Below are 19,471 nucleotides of genomic sequence, written 5' to 3' on the forward strand. Positions count from 1 at the left end.
TGTGTGCTGGCCACTCGTTCGACGCACACACGCGCTAAGACGAGACGTGTGCATGCAAACAACGTGTATGTCATGCTCATAACTGCGCCTGAACTACACTACAACAGGGAACTGCTGCCTTTTCTTTCCTAATCCCTTCTATCATATTTTCCTCTACTTCTTTTGTATGTTTATCACTCTTGTGACCCGCTATTTCCGGGGTGCCTTGATAGTCAAAACTGACTTTGTGCTGATGAAGCTAGAGAGGTGAGCAGAGTAAGTCTGATTCCTTGTAAGGACTTCTCTGTTGACATCCACCCCATGGCGCTCATATGACCGTATGCAATTGCGAGCGCCGTAAAACCTCTACTAAAACTAAAAACTAAACAACAACACGTGTGTTCGTATGAAAGAAGGCCGGTGATTGGTCGCATAAGATATAAACAATAGGCTAAGCTAAGCCCAGGGTCCCCACCAAATCCTGGATGATTTTTTCAAGACCCCCAATTTTTTTTCAGGACCCGAATTCAAGGGAAAAATTAGGGCGCTGCGCGTCAAGAATGATCCCCCAAAAAGCCAATCTATCAATGATAAAAAGTCAAAATGTCTTTAAATGAATGCAAATGTATATTTTGTAGTAAAGTCTTCAAACAATAGATGACTATAATACTGGGTGACTGCCAAGCCAGCTTCTCAATTTTCCAAGGGAGGGGCCTCATCCATATTCCAGGAACACGTTACCTAACAATGAAAGCGCGTGCTCCATTATCTAATATAATACATGTATATGTTTGTGAATACACACACACACACACATGTAGGTACATTATATCCAGTCAACAACATGTCAGTGTGGCACTGGGATCTTGAGAGACTTTGGTATTTCAGTCTGTTCTTACTTATTTATATTTTCCCCTCATCATATTAGCCTATATATAAAAAATGAATCCTGTTTTGAGCCTGAGAAAAGACCTAGAACTAGAATATCGACTGTCAATAACCAGTCCGGGTGTCATGATTCATATAATAAACGTGAAGGAAAACCATTGCTGCAACTCAAAGTAGAGTAATATTAGTAATAACTAGAATGGCTCAAGTACACCTATTCAGTGTGAGAGGTGTAAGAACTGGGGGAGGGGGCAAGATGCAGTGACACTGAAAATCTGCCAATCTTGAACAGAAAGCTAAAATATAGATATATAAATTACAATCACCCATCCAATGAAACGCGAACACTTAAGTTCAATAACAAGGCATGACGGATCCCGATTCCACACAAGGCCTGCACCAACGCGCGCTTTGCCGAGAGCTCTAAAGCAGTTATCAAAATGCTAAAAATTTGCTTCAAAGTTCAGTTTTTGTCCTCTAGCGTGGCCTTCAGCCCCCCAATCCCCTTCCACGAGTGTATCGTATAATTTAAAGGAGTCCTTACTTCACAGCGCTCAGACCGCCGGTACTCACAGGTTCATTGATAGGTCACGAGGGCGAACCTGACAAGACGCTTGTATAAGTTCTTTTTCTTTTTTTTCCCCCACAAGCGACAGCAGAGGGCAATTTTTAATTTTTAACAGCGTTAATAATGCACGACCTGCATGCTGCAAATGTTGCGTTATCTATCAGACTATTACTATTACAGGAAAATTTCTGGGTGGTAACGAAAGCGAAAATAGATCTTGATTCTTCCCGATCGAGCCTCGGTGTCACAAACACACTTCCGCTACAGCGGTTCAATTACGTTTCCTCTTCAGGATTCATCAACCATACAGTCTAGATAGCTACACATTACACAGGCCCTATCCTTTCCCGACCCATCACAAAATTCCCGACTTTTTCCCGACCCATCTAAAAATTCCCGACTTTTCCCCAACCTGGTGGGGACCCTGTAAGCCAATAATGGTTCACGATGCAGATGCCAAGGATTAAATGATTGACTTTTTCCAGGAATAGATCTAGTTAAGGTTTGTTGCTGGCGGAAAATGAGCGACGCCTAGTCAGCACGGACTTCACTCTGCAAGCGACTTCATTGAATACAAGCTTGCCCATTATGAGTTTGTTGAATCAGGGTTATTTCTACTGATTTTAATAAATATGGAAACAAAAAACAAAAAACTCCTTTTGTTGAATCTGAGTTCCCCTGTACAAGTACAAATCTACAGACGAAAAAAACACCAGAAAATAGTGCCCACAAAAATTTATTGGACTGACAAATGACAGACATCACAACAAGCCAGGCCAAAGGTTTCTAGCAGACGTTTCCGACTGCTTGTACAACCCCAAGACAACATAGAATATAAAAAAAAAACATTCTGATCCGATAAATGCTTTGAGAAAAATATATAGTATATAAGTTATGCAGGTGATAGAGACGTAGAAAATGAACTGTTTAGAACATCAAGGGCCAAAAGCTCTCTATTCCTCAAATTTCCTAAAACAAAATTTTTGTCAACTTTCCAGCATCTACTTTTTAAAATAAAAAACTTTTCCACTTCTTGTATCGAAATTTGATACCTTAATTTATACTGAAATTTTACGTAGGCATTCATTGATACAAATGTTATGAAAATGTTGGAAAACGACTTTTGTATAAGATAGAGAAGCCCCGACTTTAACACAGAGACAACAACTGTGAAGACATGGCTGTAGGGACAATGCATAAACACGATCTTTGGGGTTTTTTGGAAAACAGGAGACATCGAATCAACAAAACTAGGGAGCCCTCACAGGAAATGGTTTTGCAGCGGAAGAGATGTTTTATGGCGAAAAGAGTTGGTCCCTGTAATACAGCGCAGAGGAAGCGACCCGACCTCAAGGCTTAAAATTTAATAAAATCAAAGCAGAATTAGAGACCGAGAAGGTGAGTGAGGTAGATGGTGACTGATGTGGGGAGCTGGTGAGTCCACCTGCTACATGCACGACTCACAACAATCCGATTAATAAATAATGATCAGACTAGAATGCTGGCAGTGCCTTCTGAGCGTTTGCCTCTATTTGGTCTCCATACTCCAGGGCTTTTTCAAATGTCTGTGCCAGGTTCTACATCGAGCTGTCAAGGTCACTGACAGGGATTCGATCAATGGACAAGAGGCCAAACCAAACTGTTATCACCAGTACGGTAATCATAAGAATCCACATTCCAAACAAGGGTCAAGCTACGACCAACACAATTTAAATTTGACCATAAGGTTGTAATAACTTTCTGTTTTTAGGTGAGGGGTCCTAGTAGGGCGGCCACAACATGAACACTTTTGAACGGCCGGATACAAACCTAATTACGCTCAAAACTACATTTCTGCTCCAAGAACACAATCTGGCACAGAGTAATCCTCTCTTGGAACGGAACAAAATCGGGGAAAACCAAACTCAAACCAAAACTGGTCAAAACTTATGCAAACTGCAACCACTGTACACACAGGATGACTGGGGGGAGGGAGGGGCGACATAAGAGAGAGTAAAATGAAAAGAACAAAGAAAACTCCAGGTAAACAACAAGACCAGAAGGACAAGGCCTCGTCTCCTCTAGGCAGCGGGTACACTGGCAAGTTCTATGCTAAACTGACTACTCCACCCTCTTTACACACGGGCAGCAACATAGCAACACTGGCAGTCGCCACGGAGACTCTAAGCCAGCATATTCTCCTCGGGAGCCACGGGGATGCTGCACACAGCATCATGCAGGGACTGGAAGTCCATGCCTGCCTTGAGCACCGCAGGGAACTGACCGTCAGCTGACAGGCTCTCACAGCGGCGCTTGGCCACGGGCTCTCCGTTCACCTCACGCCTGGGAAGACAACAAAGATTTGTTTTAGTACCGAGTGACTAACTACATTTGCAACACAATAGGTCAAATGAAAGCCGAAGATTGAAGCATTAAAGAATAGAGAGTACAGTGGAATCCTGTAGTAACGAGAGGGAGGGGACCGGTGCCAAATGTCCGTTATAGCAGGATTCTTGTTATATGGGATCCAGTAATAAATTCAAGGGGAATAGTAAAGTAGGCCTAATCAATGAGTCTGGTTTCTTTTTGTAATCTCCCCTGATGATGATTTGGTTCAACATGACCTTTAAGTCTTACTTGATCAAAAGTCGAATCAGGTTTCTTTCTCTAGCGCTAGCGATGTTGACACAGCTTGATGTTGGTGATCAGAAATAAAGTTCAGTAGGTTAACTTGCCCGCTGTGTTGTCCCCCACCCCACCACATCCTGTGGTGCGTTCCGTCTGCTTGTGCACAATGGGAACATACCACACTCCGCCCACGTCACACGTTCACTCCGTCCATCACAGTACAGCACTATGACCTCTCCATCCCCGCATCAGAGAAGTGAGAGGCATGGTGGGCCTGGATAATCTAGACTAGGCTGGCCTATCACATGATGCGTTCTGCTTGTCTGCGCATGCCAAACCTTCCCTACTCATTCGATTCGGCCTTCATTGTTGGCACACATGGGCTCTCCCATTCTTTGTTTCGCAAGATCACAAACAAGTTTCGCAAGATCACAAACAAGTTTCTCAACTGGCAAGGTTTTACATGAAAAAAAAATGGCCTATGTGCCGGGAACAGCAGCAGCTATATTCCGCTATAACCGACTCGTGTGTTTTTCTGATTGCGATATGGCAATATTTTATTTACAAAGATAAAGAAGGGGAATAAAATACGGGGCTTTAGAATAGTGTCTTTATAACAGACTTCTCGGTATGAGTGGATTCCACTGCAATAAACACACAAAAGGAGTAGAGATAAGGACAATTAATGTTTAAAAAAGTTTTAGTAAGTGTTTTTACGACACTTGAAACACAATAAGGTCATATAAGTGCCGGAGATTAGAGGTGTTTCAAGAGAGTAACAAACATAAAAAAAGAAGGAGGAGAGATAGATGTTTGATAGGAAAGAAGAAGCAAACCACACCAGAGCACCCGCCAACCACCTAAAATAAACGTTTCATCTTAGTAAGAGTTTTATAGCACTTGTAACACAATAAGGTCAAATAAGTGCCGAAGATTAGAGGTGTTACAAAAGAGTAACAAACACAAAAAAGGAGGGGAGATAAAGACGATAGATGTTTGATAGGAAAGAAAGAGCAAACCATACTAGAGTACCTGCCAACCACCCACCCAATAAACGTTTGATAGGAAAGAAGGAGAAAACCGCACCATAGCACCCGCCCACCAACAACTGTTTTGAGTAAAGAGAAACATAAGGGCACAATAAATACCGCCATTCCATACAAGGGAAAAAAAGAAGCCAAAGAAGGGAAGAAAAGAAATAAGACCAACAAGTAGGGCCCTTCAATCACCTGCAGACACTAATTTCACCACAACCTCACAGTGACTGCGGCCAGACCTAAAGCAAGATCTGTCAAACAAAAAAGTTTGCAATCTTCTCAAAAATCTTTATATGAACACACCAATAAGGCCTACAAAAAAAGAAAAAGTTTCAAAAAGACACAATACTGTTACGAGTGTAAGCATTGCAAGTTGCCATTTTGTTCTCATCAGTTCAGTTTTAGTAATGTTTTACAGCGCTCACAACTGCATAAAGTAATATGAGCACCAAGGGGTGGATGTCAACAGAGAAGTCCAAATGGGGAATCAGGCTTACTCTGCTCACCTCTCTAGCCTCAACAGCACTAAAGTCTGCTTTGACTATCAAGGCACCCAGCAAACAGCAGTTCACAAGAGAGTGACAAACATGAAAATACAAAACAAGTAGAGGAAAATTTAGATAGTAAGGGTGAGGAAAGAAAAGCAGCAGTCTAAAATATTGACAGGTCATAACGGTCCCTTCTACAGTAGGGGAGATTCTGTCTCATTCCCGGGTAGCTACCTGACTACCAAACCAGACCCCTAGTGAAGACTACTGTTCTGATACTGATACTAGTAAAGTGTCGATTCCAAACCAAAAGAGCAAGAGCTAAGCAACAACCAAAGAACAAGCAAGAGAGACAGAAAGAAAAGAAGTAGGCCCTATCAGTGGCGTCCTCCAACTCCAACTACCTGCCAGCAAAGGAGAGAAACTACTAACCAGACAGAGGAGCGGCAGAAGTAGAAGCAGGCCGGCCTAGGCATTCCGTTGAATGTGGAGCCAGCACACATGGTGTAGGCTCCCATGTCTCGGAAGTACATCCACTGTCCAACCTCCATCTCCGGCAGATGGCAGTCTTCAAGGATGCAGTCCAGACCGTCACAGGTTGGGCCCCACACAGAGGAGGAGAACTGGGGTGCGTCAGGGTCCTGGGTGAAGACAGAACATACGTAATTTGAGTTTTTGAGTATGAATCAAGAAGAGAGGCAGGGCCACACTGAACACGTTACATATATGTTCATGTTCCAGAGTTTTTTTGCTGTCTTACATTGCTGTACAAGATGCCAAGATTAAGCCTGAGGAGTGTGAGGAGTGTGAAAGAGCAATTGGAATGCTCCAAGCTGGTCTATAGGCACTATTGGAGTTAATTGGACAACCACAATGGTCAAAACAAATATTGACTCCATCAATGGGCAGAAAATTGAAGATGCCAAGCCTGCATCATTGCAAGGGGTGGTCATACTAGTTACTGATATGAAGTTTTGAAATCAAGGGGGAACCAGTAAATACTGTATCACCATAGGAGCCATGACCAGGAGACAAAAGGAAACACACTTCTTGAAATATGTTTGTGTCATTCTTTTCTCTTATATGTCGTATACAAAGCACAATATATGCAGTTTTCTGAGTGGAAAGTTTCTAATACTGATGCGTATCAGGGCTGCCTACTTAGAATTTCCTATTTCAGGTAAATTCAGGGTTAATTTTAGGTATCTAGGCTCAAAACAGGGCAGTATTCTAAGGTATCGAATAAAAAAATCTGTTTTATTTCTCCTTCAGTGAATAAAACAACAGGAGATCATGAAATTTTTTGTGATTTTAGTAAGTTACTGTGACAACTTTTCCTAGGAACAAACCAGTTTCACTAAAAAAATATAAACCACTGTACTATAGTTTTTAAAATGCACAGAAAATTGAGGTAGCCAACCTGGTAGCCTACTGGTACTAATACTGAGAGTAATTTGCCATTTACCACCAAAAAAAACCCAACCAAAAACCAAAAAACCCCTTTCATTCAGATATGTTTCACATGATCGTCGGTCGTGGCAAGCTGGAATATAATACACGGGATGTGTGTGTGTGTGTGTGAACTTATAATGTATAAGCACGGGCAGGGGGACACTTATTCGATACCTTAAGAGTACATAGACGAAAAAGAAGGTAAAAAAAAAAAATCGTGTACTCTAATTTTCCTAGATTTACGCATTCAATTGCCTAATGTTACAACTTCAGAGCATCACTTCTACTTATCTTTTATTTCAGCATCAGTTTCTTTCACCACAGCCTTATCCAGCTGAGGTAGAATCCTACTGACAAATTCTCTAGATCTAGACAAATTTGAAAAAGTTTCTGATACTGACTTTCTTTTATGCACTTGCCATTCACATTCCTTAATCAGATTAGCGCAGATTTTCCAGCCACAGCAAAATCCCAAAAATAGAATGATTTAGGCAGCCCTGGTGTATACACAGAGCAAAGAACACACAAAAACAGCACAGAACAGTGAGACACAAAGGAGTACAGGTCGATCGCTCACTTCCAGGACAGAAGCCTCCACCTGGGCATGGTCGTACATGAGCGAGTTGAAGGAGCCGTAGACGCCATCGTTGACGTAGTACATGTGCGAGGGCTCATCGTTACGCGTCACATTCTGCTGGTGGTGACCATCCACGGATGCTCCTGGATACAACAAATAAACTTTCTGCTCAAACACCTTCAGTCAAGGCACAGCTTAACAGATCAGCATCTACATTTTTTTAACAGAGTTTGTTATCCACAAACACTATTACGATTAAAAATATACCAGACAATAGCAAAAGTGCAGCAGATACCTTTAAAAAAATGTAGGATTGCCTAAGCTAATGGAAAGCTGATCATTTCGATAATTTTGGCAAGCTGTGGTATGGTCTTAAGGCCACACATGGGTTTTTGGGGTTCAAACAATGTTTTTTTTGGTTTTGAGAAACTTCCCTTGAAAAGTATATGCTAAATCGAATGGAAGTACTCTCTCTTTCAAAGAGATAGCTCCATAAAGTTTGTAACATTGTGAGCCAATACAATGCTTTAGAGTGATTTTGAGACATTTTTGCTCCTTTCCTCAAAATGTTCATTTTTTGGCAATATTAATATTTGCAATTTCAAGAAAAGCTAGCGTCATTTTTTAAAGATTTGTGTGCAGATTACAAATATGTAATTAGTTCATAGGTAACATGGATGGATTTTGAGCTTTTAGCTTTTGAAAATGGTCCTCCAGATAGCCGGTTTCACTTAAATTTGCTATTTCCATCATTATGCAACTGAATATATGGTTCCCAAAACTGAATATTTTTAATCCCCGAATGGAATACTTTGAGAAAATGAGAAAAATTGTAGATTTTGGCACTAAGAAGTAGAGTGAGGCCTTAAGAGGGCAAGATTGTTATCAATACTGTGTCAACAACGGAACTGTCAGCCTTTTTTCTGTTTTGATCGAAATCGATACTATCATGGGCATACCAGAGGTCAGTTCTTTTCATATGCTGATTGTGAACGTCAAATCTTTCATAAATTTACCCATGTGAAATGAAAAAATGAATTAACCACCTTAGTTTTGTCATGGTCAGAATGATCTTAAAAACAAATCAAAATAAGAGATGAAACTCATGTAGAACTCCATAGTGTACTGCTGGCAGGATCAGGTGCAACAACATAAGCCAAGCAGTCCTTATAAAATAAATCTTTACATTTCTCTACCTGAACTAGACAAGCGTTTGAGTAAAGAGAAGCACATCGACACAATAATGGTCATTTTGTGCTTTTAAAGGTACCCTATAATTCTGTGACTCACCGCCATTGTCCGAGATGTCTCTGGCCACAGTGCGCTTGGCAATGATGTTGACTGCCAGGGTAAATGCTGAGGCCACGAAGTAGCGGCCTGGCTCAGCGATGATGCGGACACCGCTCCCCTTCGGGAAGTACATATCCAGTGCCTGGTTCAGCACACTGGCAATCTAAGAACACACAAATGAACATGATGTTGTTTTTAAAAAAAGAGAAAAAGAAAATGTGAGGTGGCATGGTGAAATCAGGCGTTCGTCAAATTATGAAATCAAAGAAACTGGCATTTTCCCACTTGTTTGGCAATTACTATTTTTTGGCTCAACACTTTTTATGGTCAAAACGTATTTATGCGGCCTCTAAGGACCCCCAAGCTTTGGATGAAACTCCGACGGCCGTTTTCTCGCCAAATTTACATATGAAACCAGGCCACCCCTACCTCCTTCGATCGCAAATACCTTGACATCTATTCAAGTTAAATGAGTATCTTTTTTTTCCCATTGCAAGCAAAACAAATGAACACGGCCTATAACTCCACATGCCCAAAAATTGACGAGCACCTGATTCCACCTCCAACAACCCACTCACAAAAGCTGGCAACAAGAAAACAACATCAAACAAACAATACCATAATTCAATCTTAACCCACAAACATATGGCAAACAAGGGACAAAGAAACAAAGGTGGCTGAGAACTGCCAAAACACAGACGAGTCTGTTCTCTACCTTTGTGTTTGCCTCCTATAAAATCTCAGGAGTAGTCAGCTTCCGGTTCTTTTTTTTTATATAGTAGAGGGTTTTTCGATGCTCGCAACTGCATACGGTCATATGAGCGCCAAGGGGTGAGTGTAAACAGAGAAATCTTTTCAGGGAATCAGACTTACTCTGCTCACCTCTTTTGCTTCAACAGCACAAGGCCTGCTTCGACTATCATGGCACCCCGGTAATAGCGAGTCACAAGAGTGTGACAAACATACGAAAAAGAAGTAGAGGAAATGACAATAGTAAAGATTAGGAAAGAAAAAACAGCAGTTCCATTTTGTAGATCAGGCACAGTTATCAGTGTGACATGAAGAATCAGCCCATTTACAATTCTACTGTGCTTGAACGTGAAATGTCCCCCCTTTGGGAATGGCCTAAAGACACTACAGTCAGTGGCACTGCCCAGGGGGGTGCTACTGGTTCTTCAACCTGCTGTACAACTGACTGTGACACATGTAACAGTTTTTCTTAACCCTTGCTTTCAGACGACCAATTTTTAAAAAAATCTATATTATTAATACTGATCAGAGTATTTTCAGTTTTGGTAGGAATTAATTTTGAATTTTGCCTGAGTGGTGGCTGAGATCTACTCTTAATTATTTTACAACTACCAAGGGAATCTTGAATGTGCGCAACTTGCACATGTCATGGGATTTCAGAGTTTTTCCACTCTAATCCAAGAAGGCTCGGTGTTCTATCTTACCCATCTTAAGATCTCGGGTGTTGCAGAGATACGCTACCTCAAATCATGAATGGATGAATGGAAAAAGAAAATGTTTCCTGTTAGGTAAATAAACCTCTGAACAAGTACAGTACAAAACAAGTTTTACCTCCTCGAAAGTAATTGGTGCCGATTTTTGTCCCGGGAAGCCTCCACCGATGTCCAGAAGGGTCATCTCAAAGCCATACGCCTGTGCCATATTCCAGGCCTCGTAAGCTTGCTTCACAGCACAGGAAAACGCTGCCGCCTCCTCTACGCCACTGCCCACATGGAAACTGTTGAGATGAAGAAACACATTAAATGTCATCTCTAAATAAATCAATTCCGAAAAACAGCTACCACACTCCTAGCTTCTCCAGTAAGCACGTTTTAGTGTTTCCAAAAGAGAAAAAAAAAAATGTGAGTGACATAACCTGAGACATCAAAGGGAAGGAGAATCCTATTGCAAACTAAGTACTGGATTCATGAAGAACACACATATGAAGCTGAAATCGACCGGTCATACTTCAATAACAGTCATATATTTCAGTGTGTGACCAACTGATGTCGAGCCCATCATACTGACGTCAAATTCCAGGTTTCCATGAAAGAACATACTTATGTATTGCATCTTTGGGGTAAGTGAAATAGTTACTCTTCCATCTTTGAGCCCACCCAGTACAAAAGAGACAAAAGAAATTGAGCATTTTTCTTGCCATAGCCACTTCTCACTGTGGGGAGACTGAATTACAAATTTCACTGCTGGGCCCACTGATCTAAACACAGGGTTCCTGCCATGAACTTCCCACCAAATTCAAGGAGATTTCAAGGAGAAATTTTTAAAATTCAAGGAGATTTGGTCAAGAAATTCAAGACGAAAGCCTATTTCCGATAGGCCTTTAATTATCCGAAAGAAATCATAGTTTCGATTTTCCTACAAAAACTCTGTTCCAGGGTGACTGCCACCCCGGCTTCCTAATTTTCCGGGGGGGGCGGGCGCGCCTCATCCATTTTCCAGGGGCATGTTACATAACAATGACAGTGTATGCTCCATTTATATATTATACACACAAATGTGCGCATGCAGGTTCATCATATCTAGTCAAAAACATGTCAGTGTGGAACTGGGGTATTGCGTGACTTAGGCATTTCAGTCTGTTCTTTACTTATTTATATTTTTCCCCTCATCATACTCGCACTATATATATATATATATAAATGAATCTTGTTTTGAGCCTGAGAAAAGGCCTAGAGCCAGAATATTGACTGTCAAGAACCAGTTTGGGTGTCAAGGTATACACAATAAACATGAAAGACAACTCGAAGTAGAGTAATAACTTGAATGGCTCAATCACCAACAAAATGAAACGGGAACCCTTTAGTTTAAAATAAAACACGGCTTAAAAGGTTTGAGTATGAGTATGACGGATCCCAATTCCACACAAACCCTGCACCAACGCACGCTTTGCAGAGAGCTCGAGATATTGGAGTAGTCAAAATTCAGAAAAGTAAAATCTGCTTCCAAGTTCAGTTATTGTCATTCGGTGTGTGCTTTCAACCCCATCCCTCGAGTACGTCTTAAAAAAAAAAATCAATAACCCCCCCCCATTCACGAGTACTATACTTCGTAGCGCTCAAACTTTGAATGAACTTTGGTGACCTCACGCCGATACTCACGATGTGATGCGAACGAAAAAGTTCATTGACCGGTCACGATGGCGGGCCCGACAAGACGCTTGTATAACTTTCTTTTTCTTTCGGTCTTTTTTTTCCCCACAAGTGACAGCACAGGACAAATGATTTGTTAACCATAGGCAACTGAATTAAAATGTAGATCTATTTGAAAAAAAACAAAAAAACAACAACAACAAAAAAACAAAGGCACTAAGTAGACTAACAAGCATTTGAGTCAATTTGACACAGTTTGGACTTGGTGACTAAAAATCCAGTGTTTGTTGCAAGCTGGTGTCTTATAAAAAGATTTCTTTCAACTTAAAACTTGTACATCGATGTTGAGCACGCGCAGTATTGGATCAAGGAGGCAACACCTTTGCCGCTGTACTGAGCACTCCTGTACAACTGCGGTCCCGTTTGCACTAGTAGTCCCTCTGTAGAGTGTAGATCTAACCTGAATTAAAATTATAGCCTAGGCTATCTAATCTAGATCTAGAATCTAGATATCTAAATATGTGTAAATCTAGATTATATCTAGAGATAGACCACAATATTATAATATAGCAGTCATGTAAACAAACGGGACCGCAATTGTACAAGAGTGCCGCGATTTCTTTCTCTCACCAAACGCAAAGTGCAGCAAGCGGTTTGTTCAATTTTCTCATGAACTTTTCAAATCGCACCGGCAGCTTCTTTCTCATTCCAGCTCCTTTTATTGTTGCATTCTGCATCAATTTCTCTCCAATTTCCGCCGTTTTCAATGACAACTCGGCGCGCCAACGTCCCGATGCCCGATCGACACTTTGTTGCTCCACAATAAACAAAGTGAAACTAACGCTAGGCCTGGAAGAACGGAAGTAGAAAGCTACGGGCGGACATGCGCAAGCTGCATTTTCGTCCCTCTCCCGGTTCTGTGTTTTCTGCGTGTAAACAAGTATCGCAATTTGCGGCCGAGAGCGGTCCAGCGGAGGAAGGAGGAAAGTAGCGGGAAAAGCTAGATGAAGCGGAGTTTCCGCTATTTAGCGGGAAAGTGGCAGCTATGTTCAACTTCCCTGGGCATTCCCGGGTCTTGGCGATTTTTTTTTCAAATTTCCGGGTAATTCCCGGGGAGCCGTCAGTCACCCTCTGTCCGATCTGGCAAAATTCAAGGAGTTTTTAAGGAGGTTCCTCAAATTCAAGTAGTTTTCAAGGAGATTGTTCCTTGAAAGCAAATTCAAGGAGTTTTCAAGGACTCCCTGAATTCAAGGAGGCCGCGGGAACCCTGTAAACAGATTAAATCAGGAGAAACTACTGGCATTTACTTCAGAGAGAGACACACTGACCTGATGCCCATCACATTGAGGTCCAGCTCCTGGGCCTGGGCCAGTAACTTGCCGACGTTGTCCGGGTGGCAGCCAAACTTGTTACCCAGCTCGCACTGCACCTTGAAGTGAGACGTGGGCAGCAAACGCAGCACCAGTCTGAGAAAGGAAACATTAGATGGCTCAATATGGACGGACAGACACAAAAGTAACAACAATAGCCAAATGGGAAACAACATAAATAGACCTGCATGTGAGCCTCAACCAGATTGTCTGAAAATTTTGCGCAACCCCCCCTCCCCCCAAAAGAGCTTCTGTGGGTGTCATAAGGAAGGACTTTTCCGAGTAACGAGCGACCACCCCAACAAACACAAATAAGAAGAGACCTAACCCTAACCCTAGACCTACCCCAAAAAAGAACCTGCAACGGGCCTCATGTAAAAAGGCCAGCACAAGTCCAAAATGGGGGGGGGGGAAAAACCCAAACCCACTCCAAAACAAAGAGCATGCATAATATGGCCTACATCTACATTGCTATAATAGGGTTTGATACAATAACACAATAGAACTGGAATATGAATCCTCCATATATAGATCTAGTAATCTAAATAAATCTAGATCGAGATCTTGCAGAACAAGTGAATAGGAATTGGCCTTGAACTAGAAATCCGCATCCGATTCCGAACAGAGGGACTCAGCTGAGTATAGATTCTATAAATAATTCACACACCTGATGAAATGCTTTTTACCAACATTAACCCTTAGAGTGCTGATCGTGACTGGTGGCGACGGCCCGAACTTCCGCAAAGTGCTGATCGCGACCATAGACACTGGCATATAGTATAACGTGATGTACGAAAAGAACGAAGTATTAATTTTTATACTGCTGGCTGGTAGGCTACGCAGAATTGATTTCAGCCGCTATTTTTCTTGTCACCGGGTTCGATCGAGGCGCGAGGAGTTTTTTGTTTCACTTTTAAGTCGAGTGATAGTGAAGTCGGAAAATTCGCGATTTCGACAAACACGAAAATAGTTGCATTCGATTCAGATGAAGATGTTCCGCGTATTTTCCTTGAATCAGAAGATGATTTCGAGGGTTTTGATGCTAGAGCTAACACTTTGTGGAATATAACGTAGGCCTATGAAGCATCTAGACTCGGGTCTAGATCTAGAGATCTAATGAACCGGCAGTTTTTCAGTCATTTCCATCACCACTACTACAACAATAACTTTACAAAATACTTTTTGCTGAACATATTCAGAAAGAACTTTCAATATTCTAAAACTTTTATTCTTACCTTCATAAGAAATTTTGACAAATAAAAAAGTTATTAGCAAAAGAAAAGCGTATGTGCAAATCTGGCGTTTTTCCAAAATAAATTCAGCACAGAGGGAAAATATAAGGGGAAAGAAGTCATCGCTCTAAGGGTTAATATTACAGCACAACCTATGATAGGGTTTGACACAATAGAATTGGAATATGAATCCTCCATTGAGGTCTGTAATGATCTATATAAATCTAGATCTAGATTCTATTAGAACAAGTGAGTCAGACTTGAATGAATCCACACGATCTGAACAATTGAATTTGTCAACAAACGAAATTCAAAATGGCCGCCCGAGCACGAAACTGAAAGTAGATAATTTAGGTCGTCGTCCTTTTTCGTATTCGCATTTCTACTCGGGTTCCGACAATTGTCGGAAACGCGTCGGCACGAAAACCGAATGGAGAAAAAGGGGGCGCTGGCAGTCGGCCAGGCCTCGCATTTCGCACATTGACTGATACAGGTGGGCCTAGCAATAGCATCGGCTGGCTCGCGGGTCGGATTTCAGACGATGGCCGGCAAACATGCAGGTCTACATAAAGTCCGAAGCTTGGTTTTGGTGGTTGAGTAAAAAGAAGCCCATTAATACAATACTTGTCAGGTGGTAAAACAAAGGAAGACAGACACGACAAAAAAGAAGGAAAGAAAAGAAGTAAGACCAACTCCTGGTGCCCTCCAATCAGCAGCTGAAAACCCAACAGACAGCTGGAGGAGCACAGACAGACAGAAAGGCACAAACGTTATAGTAGTAGCCAAACAGGAAACATCAGAGACAGCATGAGGCAGATATTACCCCATACATATATAAAACAAGTTGTAGAAGCAGAATCTTAATATGAAACGTTAACCCAACCACTTCCATCTACGTGAAATGAAGGAAGGCAGGATCATCATTAATCTGATACCTGAGGTGTAGCACTAATTAGACTAGTCACTCCCAGACTATCATAACCATTTTCTCTCCGTCATTTCAGTTCATGCACAACTTCTTGCCACTCGAGATTAGATCCATAAAGACGGGAAATGAGAGCATGCACCTATTAGGCAGCAACGTTGAATGTACCCTGGGCCACTGAGACTCGATATAATACGAGCTTCCAGCAGAGGGAGCATGTTACTATAAATAACACTTTAAGTATCGGATCTTACCAAACAGTCAGCTCTTGAACACCATGGACCAACTCCTTGCAACAGAGCCCGGACTGCTGAGAGGAAAAGGGCTGAACCTGTACCTCGGGAACACAAACTCTGGAGTCAGTCAGCCCTACAGCCATTACTCACCTGGCACTCGGATAGAGAGCTTTGATCTTGATAAGCTCTGCCTCATTGTCGAAGGTCATGAGGTCAACCGACTGCTTGTGGGCATACTTGAGAAAGGACTTCTGCTTGCAGGGGTTGGCGTAGATAATACGGGATGGAGACACACCCATCTTGACCACCTGGGATATCTCCGCCTGCAGGGGAGGACAGAAATGAGTGTTCATTTGAATAAAGAGAAGCACACCCACACAACAATGATCATCTATGTTAATGTTTTAGTGCCTGTAAAATGGCAACTTGCGCTGTATGTTTCCCTTGAACCTGAGATTGTACCAGAATGCTACTTCAATATAAAGATAATTGGAGAAAACACTTCCAAACTAAGGCTCCAGTCTCTTATCCCTAACATCACACAGATTCTTCCATATTGCGTACAACCTAAGAAAAGGATAGCTAACAAAAATAAAAAGTTGTGACTCTTTTTTAATTAAAAATAAATGCGGCCTGCAAAGACAAAATAGATTTTTTAAAAAGTTTTCTTTAAAAAAGCATATGTTTATGAAGAAACGTCATTAAAAAAGAATGCAGATTTCTGATTTCAAGCTCTTCGCTTCACACATTGGGTTAACATGCTTTGGAAAGAAAAAACAACAACTTTTTTTTGTACTTTCAAGCCTGTACCTGTTCGAAAACTTATTCGAACCATTCTATATGAGTTGATTGGCAATGCAATTTCAAAACACGGTGGCTGCCTGACCAATAAAAAGTAACAACATCTTCCAATCCCAGCAGAGCAGTGATTGTAAAATAATTCATCATTCCACAATTTTGTTTCTTCCAAAAAATGATAATACTGACTCCTTGCAATTGCAGTACATCATGTAGACAAAAAAAGAGAAAATCTTCAAAAGGATTTGAAAGACGCTTCGACTGGCATATAAGATCTTTGCGACTCATGAGCCGATCCAAACACTTCCACATTGGGCAAATAGGGGGAAGTCAGAAAAAACATGTAACATATGTGGGTCAGCTTATCTCTAGATTTCTGTTTTGTTTGTTTTCAAGACGTATTGGGTACAACTGTAGTAGATCAGAACAATGAGCTTGAATGAAAAAGGTGAAACTGCCACTATTCGGGGGTAAGTTTAGATCTAAATAGAACTAACCAGAAGTCTGCACCTCAAGTGCTTTCTGTCATCACGCATGTTAGTATTCCAGATAACAGACAGACATAGATAAGAATAGCTTGGATGTTCTGACTAACTCAGGAGTGGAGGAAAGGAAGAAGCAGGGGCCAAGAGCACCTCTGGGATTTTGTGAAAATACTTGTAAAGTTATGAAGTTACACTGGCAAAAAAAAAACCAAAAAAAAGAATGAATAGAAACAACTAATATGCAGTTAAAAGAAAACAAATGTGTCACAATGTGGAGGAATCAGGCTCTCGTTAATGTTGGGGTATGTAGAATTATTGGCATCATCTTAAAGCTTTTTTCATTTGTCTTGCTTTGGATGAAAAAAACAACAACCATATATCTAGAATACAAGTCGAGATATTAGCGAAAGAAAGAGGTGTAAAATAAGTGAGAAAATGGCTGCCAAAAAGTAATTTATTTCCTTAACTTGAGAGTCCGTAGAAACAGAAAATTTACACCTTTTTACCTTAAATCATTGATCTTAAGTAAAATCCACAAAGAAATGTTTTTTAATTTAAAACCCCTCCCCCATAAAAATACAGAAATCTGCTGAAAAATGCCAGTTTCTTCACTTTGACTATTTTGACAAGGGTCCAATTTAACCACAATGCCTCACAAATGCAAAGAATTACCGTTTTTCAAGTGAAAGTAACAAAAATAACTGGGAGAAAAAACCAAAACAAATGGCATTCCAGGAAGCCTGGCCAAGCCTCACCACTTACCTTACTAGCACAGTCAAAGCCCATGCCAAGCTCGGCCAACAGCTTCACAACAGTCTCATCTTGATTGCACTTCACGGCTGGCAGACAGAACAGAACAAAACACATCCCTTTTAATACAGAAGACAAAATCAATTAAAAATTTTTTTAAAAATATTTTACACGAAAGACATAAAATCATGACCTGGCTATATAACCTCAACTTTCCACATTTTGCTTATTGTTGTTCCTTTTTACTCCCTATCATAGACATTAAGTCACAAACATGAAAATAGTTTGGTTTATAAATTTATAAATCCACAATATATTATGTGAATCGGGAACACAATTCGAAAGGGTTCAACAAGTCTTATAGAGAATGCTCCTGTATTTGGTGGCTTTTGCCATTATAGAAATGTAGCCAACTGTATCATCATAAAGTGTGAGCTTAAGGCCCGATACACTACAATGTTACTTAGAAGGCGGGTTCCAAATTTATCATCCACCCTCAAGTGAAAGAAGAGCCCAGAAAACGTCCTAAACAACCGAAGTTCTAATACACATCGTTGGGGTTGTAAACAAGGGTCACAACTGCTGTAGCACCACAGAATACCATCCAAACATTTTTGGTGTCCTTGTATCACAAAGTGTGTGTGCAGAACAATTCTGATAGGATGATGATGATGATGTCGCAGGAGAAGATGACTTTGACTTAAGATCACGTTGGATGTGCGAGCAAAAGGCTAATTCTGATATTTAGTGACAGTAGGATCACCAAAAATTTGTCCCCCCCCCCAAAAAAAGGGGGAAAGTCCCTAAACAAAATGAAAAACAAGTGGCTAGTTCAATGTGATTGTAATTTTTATCAATCCCTTTGGCAATACTACAAGAATATGAGGGGATGTACAGGGAGGGCTTTACCACATGTAACTTCTGACATAAGCCTGACAAGTGACATCAAAACAGACACACATGAGCAACAAGGCAAAATGAAAATGCTCCTCACCATAGAAAGGCTCCACCCGAGGCAGCAGCTCCTTCCACTTGACAAACTTGCCCACAACGTCGCCCAGATCAGCGATGAAGAACGCTTCATCACAACCCTGCAAAGAGAGGGGGAGATTATTTGGGTTTGGGTAAAGGGAAGCACATCAAGACAAAAGACAATGCCAACCATTTAATGCAGGGAAAAAGCAAGACAGGTAAATATGATCAAAAGATGGAAAAAAAAACAGAAGTAAAACCCACCTATGGCAATGCCCTCCAACATACCACTGCAAACATGACTCAAGGGACCTCCTGAACTAGCCCACAACCACATATGTTCACACTGCACACACAGCAGTCAAAGGGAACAAAGGAGGAATGCCAACAAGGGGATAACAGGGAAACGCACGGCGCTTCAATCCAGACTGATGGCAATACAATGACCTGTAAAGACAATTTTGCCACCGACTACATCTCAACCACTCAGTGTAAGATTGTCATACATCAATCACTCTTTTCAAAATGGCGTAAAGTAGTCTTACACTGAGCAATTTATCTGCTGAACCATAGCAGTCCTACACCCTACACATCAAAAGTAGGAACTTTAGGATCAAATCCCTCTTAATTTATCCAGCAGCCGAGGAACCCCCCCCCCCCCCGTTTTGAACAATACGAAATATTGTGTTAAGAACTCA

At 41.2% G+C, this 19,471-nt stretch overlaps 1 protein-coding gene across 1 annotated transcript in view; it reads right to left on the reverse strand.

Moving 5' to 3' along the window:
- Positions 1–2,155: 2,155 nt before the first annotated feature.
- Positions 2,156–19,471, reverse strand: part of LOC101860318 (ornithine decarboxylase) — a 25,192-nt gene continuing 7,876 nt past the window's right edge. The window contains exons 4-12 of the mRNA XM_005095202.3: positions 18,796–18,892; positions 17,814–17,890; positions 15,919–16,091; positions 13,334–13,471; positions 10,468–10,633; positions 8,887–9,049; positions 7,597–7,739; positions 6,000–6,208; positions 2,156–3,757 (exon numbers count right to left, since the gene is read on the reverse strand). Coding sequence (XP_005095259.1) covers positions 3,598–3,757; positions 6,000–6,208; positions 7,597–7,739; positions 8,887–9,049; positions 10,468–10,633; positions 13,334–13,471; positions 15,919–16,091; positions 17,814–17,890; positions 18,796–18,892 — 1,326 coding nt within the window. The 3' untranslated portion in view covers positions 2,156–3,597. The remainder of the gene's footprint in view (positions 3,758–5,999; positions 6,209–7,596; positions 7,740–8,886; positions 9,050–10,467; positions 10,634–13,333; positions 13,472–15,918; positions 16,092–17,813; positions 17,891–18,795; positions 18,893–19,471) is intronic.

Source organism: Aplysia californica, unplaced genomic scaffold (assembly GCF_000002075.1).
Source record: "Aplysia californica isolate F4 #8 unplaced genomic scaffold, AplCal3.0 scaffold00098, whole genome shotgun sequence".
Lineage (NCBI taxonomy): Eukaryota > Metazoa > Mollusca > Gastropoda > Aplysiida > Aplysiidae > Aplysia > Aplysia californica.